A 19,202-nucleotide genomic window follows, 5' to 3' on the forward strand; every position below is an offset into this window, starting at 1 on the left:
TGGAGGCAGGCAAGACAGTTGCTATGGGGCCCCTGCACACTGGGGGCCCGGGTCTGCCACCATGGTAGCTACGTCTCAAAGCTCCCACATCCAGTGTCGGACTGAGCCAAGGAGGATACTCGGATAGGCCGACCTCCTAATGTAATTACCTCTGCTGAGAGAGAGGTCCCGCCCACCAGGCAGGGTTCCCTGCAGAGCAGAGCGGCTGTAATTTCTACTTCCCCTTTCCTTCTAGCACATGTGACCTCACACAGACTCCTCCCCCTCCTCTCCTGCCTGTGCAGCTCTCTGCTTGTCTCCAGCAGCCTGGGCCTCTGGTCATGTGAACCTGCCAAGCAGTGAAGGAAACAGAGATGGGAGGGGGAGGCCAGGCTGTAGGCAAAGGAGAAGCAGCAAACTTTCAGCCCTGTCCCCTGCTCACCCCTCCAGCTGTACTCTGCATATGTATTTGTGTAGGTAAGTGTGAATATACCGTTTAGTTTGTATGTGATGTTGTATAATAGGTGTTTATGCTGTGTTTCTGTATGCAGCTTGTGCGTGTGTGCAATATGCAGGGCCGGCGTCAGCACAAGGCTTACCTGGGCAAGTGCCGGGGCCCACAGCATCTCTAGGGGCCCAGAGAGGGAGTGGGGCCCGGTTTTCTCATGTTCAGCCCGGTGACTGTAGTGCAGGGTGAGAACTGAACATCAGAAGACACAGGAGACGGAGCAGGACCTGCACAGAGAGAGAAAAGGGATAAGGATCTGATCACATGACCTAAAGGTCCTCAACCTTACAGTGTGGAGATCAGCCTGACAGAGAGGAAGAGGGAGAAGACTGAGCTGTAACTGCTGGGTATCAGTGTCTGAGTGTGTCAGTGTCAGTCAGTCAGTGTCTATGTCAATAACGTATGTATGTACATGTTAGTAATATGTGCATAGTGTGTAAATGAGGGGCCCGCTGAGGCTCTGTTGTCCAAGGGCCCACAAAAACCTGGAGCCGGCCCTGGCAGTATGTATCTTTGGTGTATATGTGTGTGCAGTATGTTAGTATAGATCTGTGCTATATGCATGTCATGTGTATATGTGTGTAGTATCTAGTTATCATGTGTATATAAGTGTGTAGTAATCATGTTGTGTATATGTGTGTAGTATCTACTGTAGTTATCATGTGTATATAAGTGTGTAGTAATCATGTTGTGTATATGTGTGTGCAGTATCCAGTTATGCATACATAAGTGTGTACTATTCAGTTTTATGTATAAATGTGTGCAGTGGAAATGGCATGTGTATATGTGTATGATGTATATGTGTGTACAGTATGCATGTCATGAGTATGTGTACAGAATGCATGTCACGTGTATATGTGTGTTCAGTATGCATGTCATGTGTATGTGTGTGTGATATATATGTGTGTACGCTATGCATGTCATGTGTATATGTGTGTACAGTATGCATGTCATGTGTATACTGTATGTGTGTGATGTATATGTGTGTATGTGTACAGTATGCATGTCATGTGTATGTGTGTACAGTATGCATGTCATGTGTATATGTGTGTGATGTATATGTGGGTACAGTATGCATGCCATGTGTATATGTGTGTGATGTATATGTGTGTACACTATGCATGTCATGTGTATATGTGTGTACAGTATGCATGTCATGTGTATATGTGTGTACACTATGCATGTCATGTGTGTGTACAGTATGCATGTCGTGTTTATATGTCTGTATGTGTACAGTATGCATGTCATGTGTATATGTGTGTACAGTATGCATGTCGTGTGTATATGTGTGTGATGTATATGTGTGTACAGTATGCATGCCATGTGTATGTGTGTGATGTATATGTGTGTACACTATGCATGTCATGTGTATATGTGTGTACAGTATGCATGCCATGTGTATATGTGTGTGATGTATATGTGTGTACACTATGCATGTCATGTGTGTACACGATGCATGTCGTGTTTATATGTCTGTATGTGTACAGTATGCATGTCATGTGTATATGTGTGTACAGTATGCATGTCATGTGTATATGTCTGTATGTGTACAGTATGCATGTCATGTGTATATGTGTGTACAGTATGCATGTCATGTGTATATGTGTGTGATGTACATGTGTGTACACTATGCATGTCATGTGTATGTGTGTACAGTATGCATGCCATCTGTATATGTGTGTGATGTATATGTGTGTACACTATGCATGTCAAGTGTGTACAGTATGCATGTTGTGTTTATATGTCTGTATGTGTACATGTGTGTATGTGTATATGTGTGTACAGTTTCCATGTTGTGTATATGTGTGTGTAGTAATGTGTATATCTGTGTGCAGTATACATGTTGTGTATACAGTATGTTTGTGAGGTATGAATGTTTCAGTACATTTCCTTGGTGCAGTGGTTTATGTATTTCAGCAGCCTGTGATGTTAGTGACTCCCATGTCCTCCCATGTCGTCCGTACTCTTACTGTTTTACTGAGATATTTAAAGGAAACTTTAGTCTTCTAACCTGCTGTTCTGTTCCCATAGAGCCGGGATGCTGAGGATAAAAGGTCATTTTCTTACCTTTATTCTCAGTGTCCCAATTTTTTAGGAAATCTTGACTTTATTCTATGTGATATGAGGTGGCTTGGTACGCGGTGGGAATACTGATCAGCAGACCGATCTGCCCCGCTCGCCCCAGTGCACCAAACCACCATGTTTCATTCGTTTGTACAGAAGGAAGATGGTCCATCAGCAGTAATTCCTCTGGTGGGCCCTGTATACTCCAGTCCAACACTGCCCATATCTGCCACCACTGGCAGGCTTCCCGCCTTTCCACCTCATCACCCATGCACATACCTGACCCAGCTTAGTCCATCAGCGTTCGTTCTCCCTGGTGCCCGAGTAACGTCATTCATGCGCCGGAGATCTGGGTGAACAAATGCCACGGAAATGTGCTTGGTGCACACGAGGGGGGCCTGTACAATTTCTTGCTATGGGGCCCCATGAATCCTAGCTACACCCCTGCTCCAGGACGTGTCAATGAGGCCTCCTCACCCTGTCTGGACTGGTTCTCTTCAACCTGTCAAGTGAAAAAGATGGTTCAGGTTTGGAAATTTCTATATTCTACTTGTGATGTCATGTGGTGTCTATGATGTCATAAGCCTTGTGATGGTATGTGGTATACTGTAAGTCCTTGAAAGAAAAAGCTGACAATAGAGAATTATAGCACTTTTCCTATTAGATTTATGTTACAAAATGCTAAAACATTATGGGAAAAACTAGTGGATGCTAATAGATGTTATAGAGGGGCCCACCTGTGATTCCCCTCATCCTCTCTAGAGTGGAGAGGAGGAGGAGAGCAGCCATTTATCACATACTCAGCCATTCATTTGTATAGGAGCTCTGTAATACCTCATGTGTCCTGGAGAGGCAGCAGCCCTCCCCTCCCTTCCCACATCACCACCATAACAGCTGATCACCAGACAATCCTTATCTAAGGAAGAAACAACTCCTGTATGGCTGGGTGTTACGGCACACGATCGTGTCCATGCTCCCATACCTGCTCTGAGTTGCACTGGACTTTGTTTCGCCCTTCTTCTCTTTTTTTCAGTGTACTTGTCTTCTGGCAGCTTCTCACCGGTGCTGAGACGGCCTCCTGGGGCATTGGGCTCCCTCTAGTGGCAGACGCTGACCTGCTCACCTGTATTTAAAGGCTCAGCACACAAGTTCTAGTAAATTCAAGGCTCATCATCTGAGGGTATTTATTGCCATCACCTCCAGACCTCTGTGCTGTTGTTGGTGTTGTACCAGTCAGCAAACCATGTTGGTGCTCCCAAGCCACATTCTACCCATTTGGATCTTGTTCCATCGCTGGTTCTCAGCTCAGCATCAGTCTTGTCAACTTCCTCTTATTGTACATTGAAGTTTTTCTACAGTTGTGGTTCATTTCATCCCGGGCTGGAGTACTCCTTCATTCAGAGGTCACCGGGGACCTTCTGCAGCAAAGCCCATCCTGCTTTGTGGTGGCCTCTGGTGAAAACCGGGGACTCCTTAGACTCTGCTCTTAGGACAGGGTACATCAGCACTCCTCAGTGATCCAGGGGATCCCCCTCTTCGTGCCTGGACCTTCCGTTACATCGGGTTCACATATGGAACATATTGAAAAAGAGGTATAAAACATCAGCAGAGCTTTGAGATAAATACCTTATGGAGATGTAACACATATTTAGTGGTTGTGACTAGGTATCGTTACTAATGTGGTACTCTGTCACACCAGGGATCAGGGGCGTAGCAAAGAATTTTAAGGGGCCCCCCTCAACTACGCTCAACACAAAGCACTGTGTATATATATATATATATATATATATATATATATATATATATATATATATGCTTTACTGCTCGTGCACTGATAACCCCTGACCTCTGCACAGAGCTATGCATTTTCCTTTCCTACTTGATTGCCAGCTGGAGAACAAAGGTCAGAGGTTATCAGTGCAGTGAAGTAGAGATCTCTGTCTTCCGTTTGTTAACCCTTTTTGTGTTGCAGCATGTAAGTAAACATTGGGACACTTAAGGCCCTATTCCACCAACAGATCTGACGACAGATTATCTGCCAAAGATTTGAAACCAAACCCAGGAGTGGATTTGAAAAGAGGAGAAATCCAGTCTTTCCTTTATGACCTGTTCTCTGATTATAGTCTGTTCCTGGATTTGGCTTCAAATCTTTGGCAGATAATCTGTCATCAGATCTGTTGTTGGAATAGGGCCTTTACACACTGCACTACATAAGGGTTTAAGCAGAAGGACACACGCTCTTACCCTCTCCCCCCCCCCCGGGCCCCCCTCCTGCACTGGCCCCATAGCAACTGCATACCCTGCCTCTATGGTAGCTACGCCACTGCCAGGGATGTATGTGAGGCCAGTTTCACATGAGTCTGTTTGATGCCCATTTTTGCATCCTTCATATAGACATAAGTCCCGGCCTGACAGCTATTACTTTGGTTCATTGCAGTCGTGATCAGGACGATTCGGTAATTGCAGATACAATATGAGCAAGCAATATGTAACAACTGGAGTCGTGAATCCACAGGACCTTTACTAGCAATGGCGTAAGGCACACCAGGGAGTGGAGTATAAAGGGCCGCTGGTCTTTACCAGTGCCCGCAGCAGGAACCAGATGAGCAGGCAGGACCACAGCAGGACTCATGGTAGAAACTGGGATAGTAGTCACAGACAGGAACCGCAGAAAGCAGGAGTCGCAGGAAGGAACCATGGTTAGGAATCACGGAGAGCTGGGACCACACACTAGGAAGCATGTAGAAGCTCCAGCAAAGCCAGAACAGGACAGGTGCTGGTATTTATAGTATGGAAAGGTGATAAGGTGCAACCAATCAGGGATGCACTGTCCCTTTAAACTCAAGCAGAGCTGGCGTGCATGCGTCATAGGAGATGGGGATGCGTGCACCGGCTGGGAGGGGAGGAGGAGCCAGACCCTCTGGACCGCCCGAGGAGGAACGCGGTTGTGACAGGGGAGGAAGCAGCAGCGGCCAGGGACCACAGCGTGGGTGCGGCAACAGGCAGTAGCCGCGGCCACGGCTGTGACACAGTACACTTGTGTGAAACTGAAGAAGACCTACAATCAGAATGATTAAAGTTGTAAACCTAAATGCGGGAGTGAACTCGGGAGACATTGTCCTTAGAACAGTGCAGACAACGTCTTTGCTTTTGTCACAATCGTCCATGTAAGTGACACATTAATCACCAGAAAATGATAATGAATACAGAAGTGAAGGCGCTCTGGTGCTTAATAAATGTGAATAAAATCCCTATTACAGTGACATTCTCCCAAAGAAGTTTAAGTTCCCTTTTCTCTGCTTTGCATATGCCAACTTTTAATGGAGTTGTAATGAGCAATTAAACTGGAATGATGGAAGACGAGCTTAGATAAACAGCCCTGGTGTAATGAAAGTAATGAACTAATATTTATTATGAGTTTGGTTATTGCCTGGCAAAGCTCTATTATTCCTCGCTCTGATATATGGACTAAGGATGGATGATACATGAGCTTTGTTTATTGTCTTCCCACATTGGGAGGAAGATGTATCAGGTCCATTTCACCGCAGTGCTGCTTGTAATTTTACCTTGGCTTCAGAGGGAAACAATTTGACTCTAGCTAAAGAAGTGTATTAAAGGGTTATTCAGATCTTGGTGCAATAAATATAGACATAAATCGCTTAATAAAAGGCAAAAGGGATTTAAAGGAAGCAAATGAAGCAAAGATGGATACCACATACATATATGTAAATGTACTGTTTAACTCATATCCCTGTACTGTTTTTCTCCTCCATGGATTTAGTCCTTAGAGGACCGGGCCAATTAAAATTTTTGCATTTTCGTTTTTTCCTCCTTGTGCTTAAAAGGCCATAGCACTTGCATTTTTTCAGCTAGAAACCCACATGAGCCCTTATTTTTTGCGTCACTAATTGTACTTTGCAATGACAGGCTGAATTTTTTAAAGTACACTGCAAAACCAGAAAAAAATTCAATGTGTGGTGAAATTGAAAAAAAAAACCCCCAAAAAACGCATTTCTTTTATTTGGAGGGTATTTTTTTTTACGCCGTTCGCCCTGGGGTAAAACTGACATGTTATATATGTTCCTCAAGTTGTTATGATTACGACGATATGTAACATGTATAACTTATATTGTATCTGATGGCCTGTAAAAAATTCAAACCATTGTTAACAAATATATGTCACATAAAATCGCTCTATTCCCAGGCTTATAGCGCTTTTATCCTTTGGTCTATGGGGCTGTGTCAGGTGTCATTTTTTGCGCCATGATGTGATCTTTCTATCGGTACCTTGATTGCGCATATACGACTTTTTGATCGCTTTTTATTACATTTTTTTCTGGATTTGATGAGACCAAAAATGCGCAATTTTGCACTTTGGGATTTTTTTACGCTTGCGCCGTTTACCTTGCGAGATCAGGAATGTGATAAATTAATAGTTCGGGCGATTACGTACGCGGTGATACCAAACATGATTATTTATTTATTTTTATTTGTAACATGGGAAAAGGGGGGTGATTCTGACTTTTATTAGGGGAGGGGCTTTTTACTGATAATAAAACTTTTTTTTTTTTACTTTTACACTTATAATAGAAGCCCCCCTGGGGTTAGGGTTATTCCTCCTGGGGTTAGGGTTATTCCTCCTGGGGTTAGGGTTATTCCTCCTGGGGTTAGCGTTATTCCCCCTGGGGTTAGGGTTATTCCTCCTGGGGTTAGGGTTATTCCCCCTGGGGTTAGGGTTATTCCCCCTGGGGGACTTCTAGTATAAGTACCCTGATCTCTCATTGCGATCTATGCTGCATTGATATACAGCATAGATTGATTAGATAGGCACTGGATTGCTTCCAGCTGCTGAGTTCGAGCATGCTTACTCATCACTATTTCCCTCCAATTCTATCACTAGCTGGTGTACTGTATGATGTTATTTAAAGGGGTTGTTCACCAAATTTGTTTTTACTTTCAAATCAACTGGTGCCAGAAAGTGCCAAAGATTTGTATTTTACTTCTATTAAAAAATCACAAGTCTTCAAATACTTATCAGCTGATGTATGTCCTGCAGGACATGGTATTTTCTCTCCATTCTGGCACAGTGCTCTGTCCAGAGCAGTAGCAAATAGAAACATGTATAATAAAATGAATGTGCACAATCCAGATATGACAGATAGGAAGAGACATGGGGCGGTTTGGAGCCAATAGGGGAGAGTAAAGAAGCTCAGCACATGGTGCCTTCTGGATCTTCTTAAAGCTACTGCAGGCTTAAACATCAGAAGCATGGGTAGACTGAAGACTAGGAGAGGATTGTCTATTGGAGAGATTGGCTGAAGGCTAACGTTATGTCAAGTGATCACTTGTGAGAGAGCACGCGGGAGGCTAGAAGTGAAGAAGAATAGTTTGTAATGTTTTGTAGTATAGACAGCCTGGGTATCTCTAAGGGAACGATTATCGTTCGAATTTTGGCGATAATGATCGCATTTGAGCGATAATTGGCTAGTGTAAACACAGCCAAATTGTCGTTGGTCGTTCGCTAAAAATTCGCAGATTGCTGCGTGCAGTCTTTCACGTCTTTCAGTCTTAAAACGATCGCAATAAAGATTTTTTAAACGATTTTTTACTTTGTCTAAATGCTGATCACTGTAAAAAACAAATCGTTGCTTCAAAATACTTAAACGATCGATTGGCCGAATTATCGCTCCGTGTAAACGTACCATAACACATATACCTCATATACATACACACCTGCACAATGGTAAGGGGTTTGTTTCACAATCTGAATTGAAACATCTTATCATTGCTGCAAACCATAAAGTGAATCTAGTACTGATGCTTAGTACATACTCTAAGGCCTAGATTTCTCAAAGGGTGTAAGCTGCCCAGAGCAACCAATCACAGCTCAGCTTTCAGTTAACCAGAGCTGAAACCTAAGCTGTGATTGGTTGCTATGGGCAGTTTATACCAGTGAATATTTTGCACCCTTTGAGAAATCTCCCCCATAAGTTGGTTTCTCTATCCTGCCCAGGGCCGGCCTGAGGGTAGATGGCGCCCTGTGCGATACTTTCTTTTGCCCCCCCCCCCCCCCGCCTCTGTTGATACCCCCTAATAGTGACATACACTAAATCTTACAGCCTCCCACCCCTCCAGACAACCCCCACAGTAAAACCACAAATGAGATGGGAGGCTGTAGTATTTAGATATGAAAGACTAAATTCTACTACAACGAGCGCCACACCTATGCTGGGGGCAGTAGTTTTAGCTATGAGGGATGCTGGGGGTAGTAGTAATGCACTTTTTTAGCTGTTGGGGTATGTTGGGGGGCAGTAGTTATGCACTGTTTAGTTGTTGATGTATGCTGGGGGTAGTAGTTATGCACGTTTTTTAAAAAAACATAATGGACAATTCTATTTTTAAGTCTTTTTATTTTACAAAAAGCTCCTAGTTTTTCCATTGACTTCCATTATAAAAAAAAATTCTCAAAATGCAGAAAAATTGTAATAAAAAGTGATCAAACAGTGGAATATACGCAATCAAGGTACCGATAGAAAGAACCGATCATGGCACAAAAAAATAACACCTCACCCAGCCTCATCGACCAAAGGATAGAAGCGTTATGAGGCTTGGAATAGAGCAATTTTAAACACATTTAGTTTTTTTAAAAAAAGATTCTAATTTTTTTTAAAACCTTTAAAAGTGATATAAATTACATATTGTTGTAGTCATACTGACTTGAGGAACATATATAACATGCCAATTTTACTATAGAATGAATGGCGTAAACACGAAACCCCCCCAAAATGAAAAAAAAAAAATCCTTAGTTTTTTTTTCAATTTCCCTGCACAAATAATTTTTTAACTGGTTTCACAGCAAACTTTATGGAAAAATTAAGTCTGCCATTGTAAAGTACAATTGGCGGCGCAAAAAATAAATGCTCATTTGGGTCTGTAGGTAAAAGAAATGCAAGCGCTATGGCTTTTTAAACACGTGAAACACAAAAATGCAAAAACAAAAATTAGCCCAATCCTGAAGGAATTAAAAGGTGTTGTCCCAATATTCTATATTTAACAGCTTAACGACCAAGGGTGTAAATATATGCCCTGGTGTCGTTAAGAGTGTTCAGAATGGGGCCGCGCGGCTACCCCCCTCTGAACCGCCGTGATCCTGGGTGCTATCTGCAGCCCGGGACCGTGGCTATTAGCGGGCACAGTCCGATCACCGTGCCTGCTAATTCGCTTTTTAAAAGCAGCTGTCACAGTTGACAGCTGCATTTAAAATGCTGCCTTTCCTGGTCCCCAGTGGTCTAGTGGGGGGATTGCCCCCTGCGACGTGATCGCGCAGGAGTGATCCCCACATCTGTGCCGGGCCAGGGTCTTTGCCTTAATGGCGTTGATCCCAGCTTGGCATTCTATTGCTTTCGGCTGCACCAGCCGAAAGCAATAGAGCACAGATGTCATTGATCTATGCAGTATATCAATACTGCATAGATCTCAATGAGAGATCAGTGTAGTTATACTAGAAGTCCCCCAGGGGGAATAACCCTAACCCCAGGGGGAATAACCCTATAATAAAAAATAAATAAAAAATCCCCTCCCCTAATAAAAGTTACCCCCCTTTTCCCATTATATAAATAAATAATCATGTTTGGTATTGCCGCATGCATAATCGCCAAAAATATTAATTTATTTAATTCCTGATCCCTCACGGTAAATGGTGTAAGCCAAAAACCGCAAAATTGCTCATTTTTGGTCGCATCAAATCAAGTAAAATTGTGATAAAAAGCGATCAAAAAGTCGCATATGCGCAATCAAGGTACCAATAGAGAGAACACATCATGGCGCAAAAAATGACACCTGACACAGCCCCATAGACCAAAGGATAAAAGAGCTATAAGCCTGGGAATAGAGCGATTTTAAAGGTTTTAAGTTTTTAAAAGCCATCAAATAAAATAAAAGTTATACATGTTGTGATCTCAACAACCTGAAGAACATACATAACAAGTCAGTTTTACCCTAGGGCAAACGGTGTAAAAACGAATACCCCCCCCCCCCCCCACACACACACACATTAAATTTTTTGGGGTTTCGCAGTGTACTTTATGCAAAAATTAAGCCTGTTATTGCAAAGTACAATTAGTGGCGCAAAAAATAAGGGCTCATGTGGGTTTCTTAGTGGAAAAATGCAACTGCTATGGCCTTTTAAGCACAAGGAGGAAAAAACGAAAGCACCAAAATGAAAATTGGTCCGGTCTTTAAGAGGTTAAAAGTACTCACCTGCTAATGCCAGCCCCCAAGAAACATCTGAACATACAAGAAATGCCGCTTGTCACTGCTGTGTGGCTGAGCTGCCATTCCTAATGTGTTGAGGTACAAGGAGGAAGCAACAACAGAATGACCCTGGCGGGGGATCAATCTACTACACAGTGGTACCTTGGTTTAAGAGTAACTTGGTTTAAGAGCGTTTTGGTTTAAGAGCTCACAGTTTTTCAAAATTGTGACTTGGTTTAAGAGCATTGCTTCGGTTTAAGAGCTCCCCATACTGGGTGGGGGCGCGAGCGGGGGAGGGACATGGTCTGCATAGCGGGGACTACAGCCCTGAACTCCGACCCAGGAAGTCTCCCTCACCTTCCAAATCATAGCAGATCCAATACAGGCTGGGGCTTACATCAGGGGACAGGACTGTGGAGGTAATCTCTCCATAGCTGTAACCCCTCTCTCCCCGGACAGAGAGCGCTGCATGTATGTGCCCACATCTGTCCTGCTCATTCCTTCATGCTCCCTGCAGTCTCTGTCCACCCTTGTGTTCCCCATCCTCTCCATTACTGTACAGTAACTTATAATATCACATATTCTCCTGTTTCTCATTGTTTGTTTCATCTGTTTTACATGTTATTCAGAATAATAAATCATTATTTTTGGGGTGTGGAACCAATTGTCTGCATTTCTATGATTTCTTATGGAAAAATTTGCTTTGGTTTAAGAGTGGATTTGGATTACAAGCATGGTCCCGGAACAAATTATGCTTGTAATCCAAGGCACCACTTGTAGATATATATATAAATATATATCTATATAGTAGCACATCAAATATATTTATATTTATATATACATACGTACAGTGGCACTTCTGGTGGGGGATCAATCTTATATATCAGGGGTGTAAAACACAAACTGGGCCAACATTTAAAAATTGGAGAAAAAATTGGGCCAGCCTTGATATTTATTACAGCGGGAGTGTAGCATTCCTTGCACTGTTAAAAGCCGCGTGATATCATAAATTGCTATGAGGTGACAAGTATAGGACAAGAAGACAGGGCAGGGTAAAGGAAAGTTTAGGGAGGGGAAGCATCCACGTCACTGCTGCAGGTATCGCCCATGACACACATATCGCCATCCTATGGGGATAGCTGGGCTGCAGCAGTAGTTAAAGGGTTATTCCACCCAAGAGGTAAAAAATTAAATTTTCCCAAACCTAGATGTTTTTGATCCTTAAGCCTGTCTGAGTATTTTGAGCCGTCTCCCGTCTTTCTAGCTGCCTCTGTTCTTGTGTTAGAAGTGTTTTCTAAAAGCCTTTCTATATGCAAGTTGGAGCTGGCCAGTAAACTACATTTCCCAGCATGCAATGAGCCGTTCCCTGATTGGTCCAGAGGTGTGTGCGCTGATGCAGAAGTACAACTCCCATCATACCCTCTCTGTCAGGGCATGATGTGAGTTGTAGTACTGCAGCAGTTCATCTTGTATAACAACTTTAAGCTCTCCTCCTGATGCAGCAGTACAACTCCCATCATGCCCTTATAGATAAAGTTTATCAGGGCATGATGGGAGCTGTACTACTAAATCAGGAGGAGAGCCACATGTTGTAATAGGTCAGCTACCTGGCGCCACTGCATCCAATCCACCCCCACGCCTACCACATCTAAGTGACATATCACCTCCTCCACCCTCCCACTGGTGGTCCCCCAAGCTATGCGGCACCCCGACTCCCATACACACACATCGGCGGCTCCCTGATCCCCCCCCTACATACACACCAGCGGCACCCCGATACCCCCCCACACACACACACACACAAACACACCGGCGGCATCCCGATCTCCCCACACACACTGGCAAGACGCCGATTCCCCCCACACACACACACAACAGCGGCACCCCGATCTCCACACACACTGGCAGGACCCGGATCCCCCCCTACACACACACCGACGGCCCCCCAATCCCACCCCCACACACACCGGCAGCACCCCGATCCCACCCCCATACACTGGCAGGACCCCGATCACCCCACCACTTATCGGGAGGATCGGGCTGTTGCTGATGTGTGTGTGTTTGTGGGGGGGTGTCGGGGTGCGGCACAGCTCGAGGGACCGCCAGTGGGAGGGTGGAGGGGTTGGGGGGCTGCGGGATATGTCACTTAGATGTGGTAGGGGTGGGGGTAGATTGGATGCAGTGGCGCCAGGTAGCTGACCTATTACAACATGCGGCTCTCCTCCTGATTTAGAAGTACAACTCCCATCATGCCCTGATAAACTTCATCTATGGGGGCATGATGGGAGTTGTACTTCTAAACAGTTGGAGAAAACTTTATGCTATGGCAGATAACATGGCTGTCTGCTGGGGGAGGGGTAAGGCGTCCTCCCTCTCTTCAATGGGCAGGGTTATCATTGTCAACCCAGCCCATTGAAGAGAGGGAGAACACGTGGTCTCGTCCTGAAAAGGTGGCGGTCAGGAGCAGGCAGCAAGACGGAATATACTCAGATTAGCTCATTCTATGTGTCCAGAGGGGGTGCGTTAGGGGAAAGAGCAAGAAAACAGCTCAAAACACTTAATTACTTGCTATGAGCAATATGTTGACCTATGTATGGGTGGGGTATTTAATGAGAGAAAAAAGTTTTGGGGTGGAATACCCCTTTAATTGCCTCATTAGGGCCCCACAAATAGTGAATTACCCCAATAATGCCATAATAGGGCCCCAGAAAGTTAATATCCCCAGAAGTGCCTGTGATATTAGCTGTAATATGAAGTACGCAGGGAAATGTATTCCATGTCAATGTCTATGTATTCTTACTTTATACTTTTTATTCATTTTATTCTTTACATCTGGAATTTCATTAGGTGACGGCTATTTGTGAGGAATATTCGCCATAAAAATTGGTAAAATATAGAGACGGTCCTGGGATCTATTCAGTGATCAGTTCCTCATCCCACTGGCTGCTGCATCGGTGACAATAGCCGCCATTACATAACGTCCTAGTGATGTCACATGGGCTTCGGAATGTTTTCATGTGACGGCCGGCGGATATATAAGGGGCCTCCGGCCTCCTATAGCTTGTCTCTGTTTTGCCATTCTTGGTGATAGGAGACAACCCTCTTTGACAACAATGAGGTTTATTTTTCTGCTTGTTTTTCTGGATCTGATCCACCCGACACATTGCGGCATCTCATCCTGGATACAGACCATCCTCTCCTATGAGAATACAATGGAAAAACCACCACCGCCTCCACCTACTATGTTTGCGGTAAGTGTCCCACTACGATCCATGAAATACATGATGATGGATATTACTGTTATTGTCCTTGTTAATGTTATTCTTATTATCCTCTATGATAAGATTCGGCCGTTTTTATTCCTTGTATTTATTAGTTTGTTGTCTTGGATATCAAACTATTATTATTTCTTGTCTTTTAGGACTTCTCGTCGTGGATAAATAACATCATGTCTTATGACCGTCCTATAGACAAACCACCACCACCACCACCTCCCACCATGTTTGAGGTAAGTCTCCAAGTACTTTCCTTGAAATACATCATCCATTTTCATCCATCATCATCATCATCATCCCTCAATGATAAAATGAAGCCATAAATATTCTAGTATGTATTAGATATTATTATAAGACTTATTATTTTTTGTCTTTCAGGAATTCTTAGACTGGATGAATAAAGTCCTGTCCGTTCCTGTCCCACCTGCTCATAGACGGACCCGGGAGCGCTGCATTGGAGTAAGTGGAGCTCATACTGTATACTGTAATAGTTTTCATTTTTGCATCTTACAGAATAGCCCATCGAAAACCACTGGCCCCCGAGAGAAGCTGTCTATTATAAAGAAGGTGTATATATGGATAAAAACTATAATATTTGGGGTGAGTGATGCCATCTTGTATTATAGGAAGCGATCTGCAGTCAGACATGACCCCCTCCTGTTCTGACAATGGAAGCTGGGACTGCTCTCATGGCTTGATACTCTGTTTTTTCCTATTACAGGAGCCCCCACCACCCAGGGTCCCACCAGGCTGTACAGTGACCCTACGTCACCGGGTTCTCAGTGGCGGTATATTTGGACTGCTGATATTACCAATTTGTGCACTAGTGGTCCTGGCTGCATGGCTTGCACATGAGGAAGAACTATTAACAGAACAAGCACCGTCCTCTGATGCAAATAACCTGCAACCCGATTTGGAATCTGTGCAAGACCCTTTAAGAGCAGCCGATGTGCCAGAACCATTGCCGCTGGCTGAAACAGCAGAAGATCAGCAAAATGCTGAGAGTCTAAGGGCCCTATTCCACTGCACGATTATCGTTTGCATAATCATTAACGCTATCATTCCGCTATTGCGAAAGACCTGAAAACGTTCACTCATTTCCATGGAACGATAATCGTTACTTATGACCGTAATTGCGACTGTTTTTTCTTCGCTATTTATTTGCTATTGCGTTCGTATCCATTGCGAACGACCGAACGATGTCTTATTCAATGCGAACGATTTGCGAACGTTTTGGCAACGAGCAACGATAAAAATAGGTCCAGGTCTTATAAAGCGATCAACGATTTCTCCCTCGGTCGTTAAATCGTTAACTGCATTTCAACCGAACGATTATCGTTTAGATTCGAACGATTTAACAATAATCTGAACGATAATCGTCCAGTGGAATAGGGCCCTAACTGTGCCTGTAGCATCAACATCAGGAGAAGCTGATCCATCAAGGCCAAGGAAGTCCGCGCTCAAGGCACCATCTCGCAGGGGCACCACCATATTACTCAAAGAAGGTGCATATCCGCTTCATACCTCCAAACCACCTAAATGAAAAAGCTCGAATCTCTACAAAACATAGAGAACGAGAATTTGTCTTAGACCCCCCCATCTGTAAATGACCTAGCACTCCTAGAGGATTGTGTGACAGAAATACATCAGACGCATTCAGCCAACCCGTCACCCGTCCGCCGCATCTCCAGGCACTTTGTGCAATTCCTGCGCTTTTTCTGGCGTTGTGCAGAACATGGAGAAAACTAATATGACAGACGAGCTTCATCACATTTAACTTATTAATAACATTTTATAAAATCATACGATGTTTCAGTGTGTGAGTTAAAGGGCTGTAAAGGGGAAACGAAGAAGCTATAGGATCTGTCTAGGACATGGACCCAGGGCCTGCGTTAGGGGGGGCAAACTGGGCAATTGCCCTGGGCCTCCATCCTTTGAGGCCCCCTAGCTCCTTCCTTCATTAGTGGAGCAGAAAGCAGAGCAGGACAAGCAGCTCCCCTGCTCCACCTATGAAGCAAGGAGCTGAGCTGTGAGGACTACGGGAGAAGACGGACCGACCCCTCCTGCAGGGCTGACTGTGCCCTGGAGATGAGGAGGACCGCCTGCTCCGGCAAGACCAGATAAAGAAAAGGCAGGGTGGTGGTGGTTGGAAGGGGGTCACGGAGGGTGGGGGCAGGGTTTGCGACCATGGGAGCGGGGCCCCCGTCCGCGGATGGGCGAAGCCTCGGGGGTCTTTACTATACAGAAACCCTCTCCGCATATACTGTTCAGAGCATAGTGAACAGTATACAGGAAGGGGCAGGGGGTCCTGTATAATACAGTCCCCCCTGTTCCCCATACCTACTATATGGGGCACAGAGGGACCTACCTTCTATATGGGGCACAGAGGGACCTACCTTCTATATGGGGCACAGAGGGACCTACCTACTATATGGGGCACAGAGGGACCTACCTACTATATGGGGCACAGAGGTCTTAAGAGCACAGATATCTTTATGCCTCTATATAGACTAAAGGCAGCCATAGCTGCTGGCTGAACAGTCCTTCGCTGACTTATCTCTCCTCTCCATTCTTTCCATATACACTTATGTTCGGCGAGGGGTAAGCCACACCCGGACTGATCTGATGGCAGCTTATATCCCTGAGAACAAAGAGGTTGAGCATTTATTTTGCATCATGCCTGACCCCCTATGTCAAACAACATTATCTGTCCAGAGAGCCCCATACATGCTATACTGACTATCACCCCACCTCGAGCAGCAAAAGTCAAAAAGTGTAAAAGTGTATGGGGACCTTATATTGCTGTTACAATGTTTTAGCATTTGGGCCCCACCTTCAACTTTGCCCAGGGCCACATTTAGTCTAAAACTGGCCCTGATACAGACTCTTCAGGAGTGCCCCAAACCAACAACTATGCAAGGAGGGCAGGCGGCCAGCTAGGCCAGAGCGCCTAGATCAGCGCTCATTTACATCGTTGATCGGGCCCCCATGGGCCAGTGAAATATGACCCTTAGGCTGCTTTTACACAGAGAGATTTATCTGTCAGATTTTTTAAGCCAAAGCCAAAAACAAACTATAAACAGGGAACCAGTCATAAAGTAAAGACTGAGATTTCTCCTCTTTTCCAACCCATTCCTGGCTTTGGCTTAAAAAATCTGACAGATATATCTCTCTGAGTAAAGGCACCATTACTGATGGGTCACTGCAGGTGCTCAGATGTACAGTGCAGTAAGAAATCCAATGCAAATGAAGGAAAACAGCCATCGGCACTCACCTGTCTCAGCTTATTTTCCAAGACATAAGTTGTTACCGAGGAGGGTAACCCTTCCTCTACTAGTTGTGCACACAGAGGTGTACTCTCCTTGGCATCATTGTAGTGATGTGCACTACATCTGATACCTCTGATTAGGAGTCACCTGTGGTAAAGTAAAGGTTAAATAATGTAGCACTGCTGGATCAGGTGGGCTTCGTGTTGAAAGTTTGGAGATACAAAGCTCCAGTTGCATAATGACATACCCGTTGTTTAGTCTCCCAAAATACACTGACAGGTTCCCTTTAAGTAACTAGAACCTATTATGTACAGTCGGAGAACTATTTTTGGAAAAAAATACTTTTTTTTTTAATTCCCCCAAAACCTTTCAAGGAAGTTTCATGTTCTGTCTATCAGTATGAGGCTGGGTTCACACAACTTATGACACCAGTCATTCTGTGACCCGGCCGAGTCAGAGAACGGCCGGTGTCAGTGAAGTTTATCTCAGCCGGTACTGCAGTACCGGCCAGATGAACTTCAATTCTATTGAATTGGGATGCGGGCTCATCCATGTGTGCCTGCATTCCAATTCACAATTGAACGCAATGGGAAGTGCGGCCGGAGTCGCACCCTCTATTGTGTGACTTGTCATGCTTGTGCGGCTGCGGCTGCACAAAACTGACACGTCAGTTTTTCGTACGAACGCTAGGGATCCCGGCTGGAGTGTATACTATGTGTATGACCGGGATTTCCTCTAACTGCAGTACAACGTGCAAATTGGCAACAGCGCCCATGATTAATACAAAACTTACGTTGTGTGAACATAGGCTGATACTGAAAAAAAAATTACATTCTGTACATAATTTTTTTTCTCTTCTATAGGAAAATAATTTTTGCTTTTTTCTTTTCATCCCATGCAGGTAAATGACCCTTCTGACTTATCCGCCATGTTGTATAGACCTGATAAACATAGAATATAGAGCGACACAGGTTCCAGTAGACATTTTTAATTCATTGTGTGAAGAATTTCAGGACTTAGAATGGTGACTGACATAACATACTTTTTTTTTCTTTTTCAAGAAATCTCCATTTCGGTTTATATCAGTCCAGGCAATGCGAATCACAAGATTGATCCCAAAAAAGTGAGAAATGCTTTGTATCTGTTAATACACAATAATCTCCATTGGACAAGTTCTTAGAGGGAAGTAAAGCGCTGTTGTAGGTGATGGTCTATAGTATGAAATGCGCAACCTAATAATGTGGGGGCCGAAGGGTTGTATCTAGCTGCTGCTACAATGCTTGTAGTAGTTTTAGGAACTCTGTAATATTCCAGAATTATTTGTGTTGGCTATTGTTTGAGATTATAAAAAAAAACTGGTTGTATTTTCCAGAGAGAATGCCACTTCTGCCTGCAGTCAGTGCCTGGTACTGCAGCCCATTTATATGAATGGGGTTATACTGGAATACCAGACATAGCTCATGGACCACAGTGGTTCTTGTCTTGAACAGTGTACACCAAGTCATCCTTTCCTCTCAATGCCCATCATCCTGCTTAAAGAGGATGTACCACCAGGTACGTCTTCTTTAATCTGACACAGGGATAGAACGGCGCCGTCACGGGGAAGCCGGTGACGCGGTCCATTTTCAAACCGCAGCCCGGTTCCCCTGTACAGCGCTTTTCTTTCCACAGTTACCGGCCGCTGCTCAAGCACCGGAGGTAGGACGGCCCGCCCCAAGTGGGAGGGAAATCCCTCCCCTCTATGAAGCGGCTCCATTAGAATCAAAGGAGCCGCGTCATAGAGGGGAGGGAACTCCCACTGGGGGCGGGCCTGTGTCAGGTTAAAGAGGACGTACCTGGTGGTACATGCTCTTT

General features: G+C 44.5%; 1 protein-coding gene across 4 annotated transcripts; it reads left to right on the plus strand.

Moving 5' to 3' along the window:
• Window positions 1–376: 376 nt before the first annotated feature.
• LOC138786961 (uncharacterized) lies at window positions 377–18,370 on the plus strand. Of its 4 annotated transcripts, XR_011362266.1 has the most exons (6): window positions 377–456; window positions 13,652–14,055; window positions 14,226–14,312; window positions 14,458–14,679; window positions 14,801–15,584; window positions 18,250–18,370. XR_011362266.1 is itself a non-coding variant. In XM_069964033.1 (5 exons), exons 2-5 carry the CDS (start codon window positions 13,918–13,920, stop codon window positions 15,161–15,163), a joined length of 810 nt encoding a protein of 269 aa, XP_069820134.1. In that variant the 5' UTR covers window positions 377–456; window positions 13,652–13,917; the 3' UTR covers window positions 15,164–15,837. The 4 variants fall into 4 exon arrangements, 3 of the variants coding, with proteins under 3 accessions (XP_069820134.1, XP_069820136.1, XP_069820135.1); XM_069964033.1 differs by lacking the exon at window positions 18,250–18,370 and having other exon boundaries at window positions 14,801–15,837; XM_069964035.1 differs by lacking the exon at window positions 18,250–18,370 and having other exon boundaries at window positions 14,458–14,538; window positions 14,801–15,837.
• Window positions 18,371–19,202: the final 832 nt, after the last annotated feature.

This window comes from Dendropsophus ebraccatus, chromosome 3, assembly GCF_027789765.1.
Source record: "Dendropsophus ebraccatus isolate aDenEbr1 chromosome 3, aDenEbr1.pat, whole genome shotgun sequence".
NCBI classification, from domain to species: Eukaryota; Metazoa; Chordata; class Amphibia; order Anura; family Hylidae; genus Dendropsophus; species Dendropsophus ebraccatus.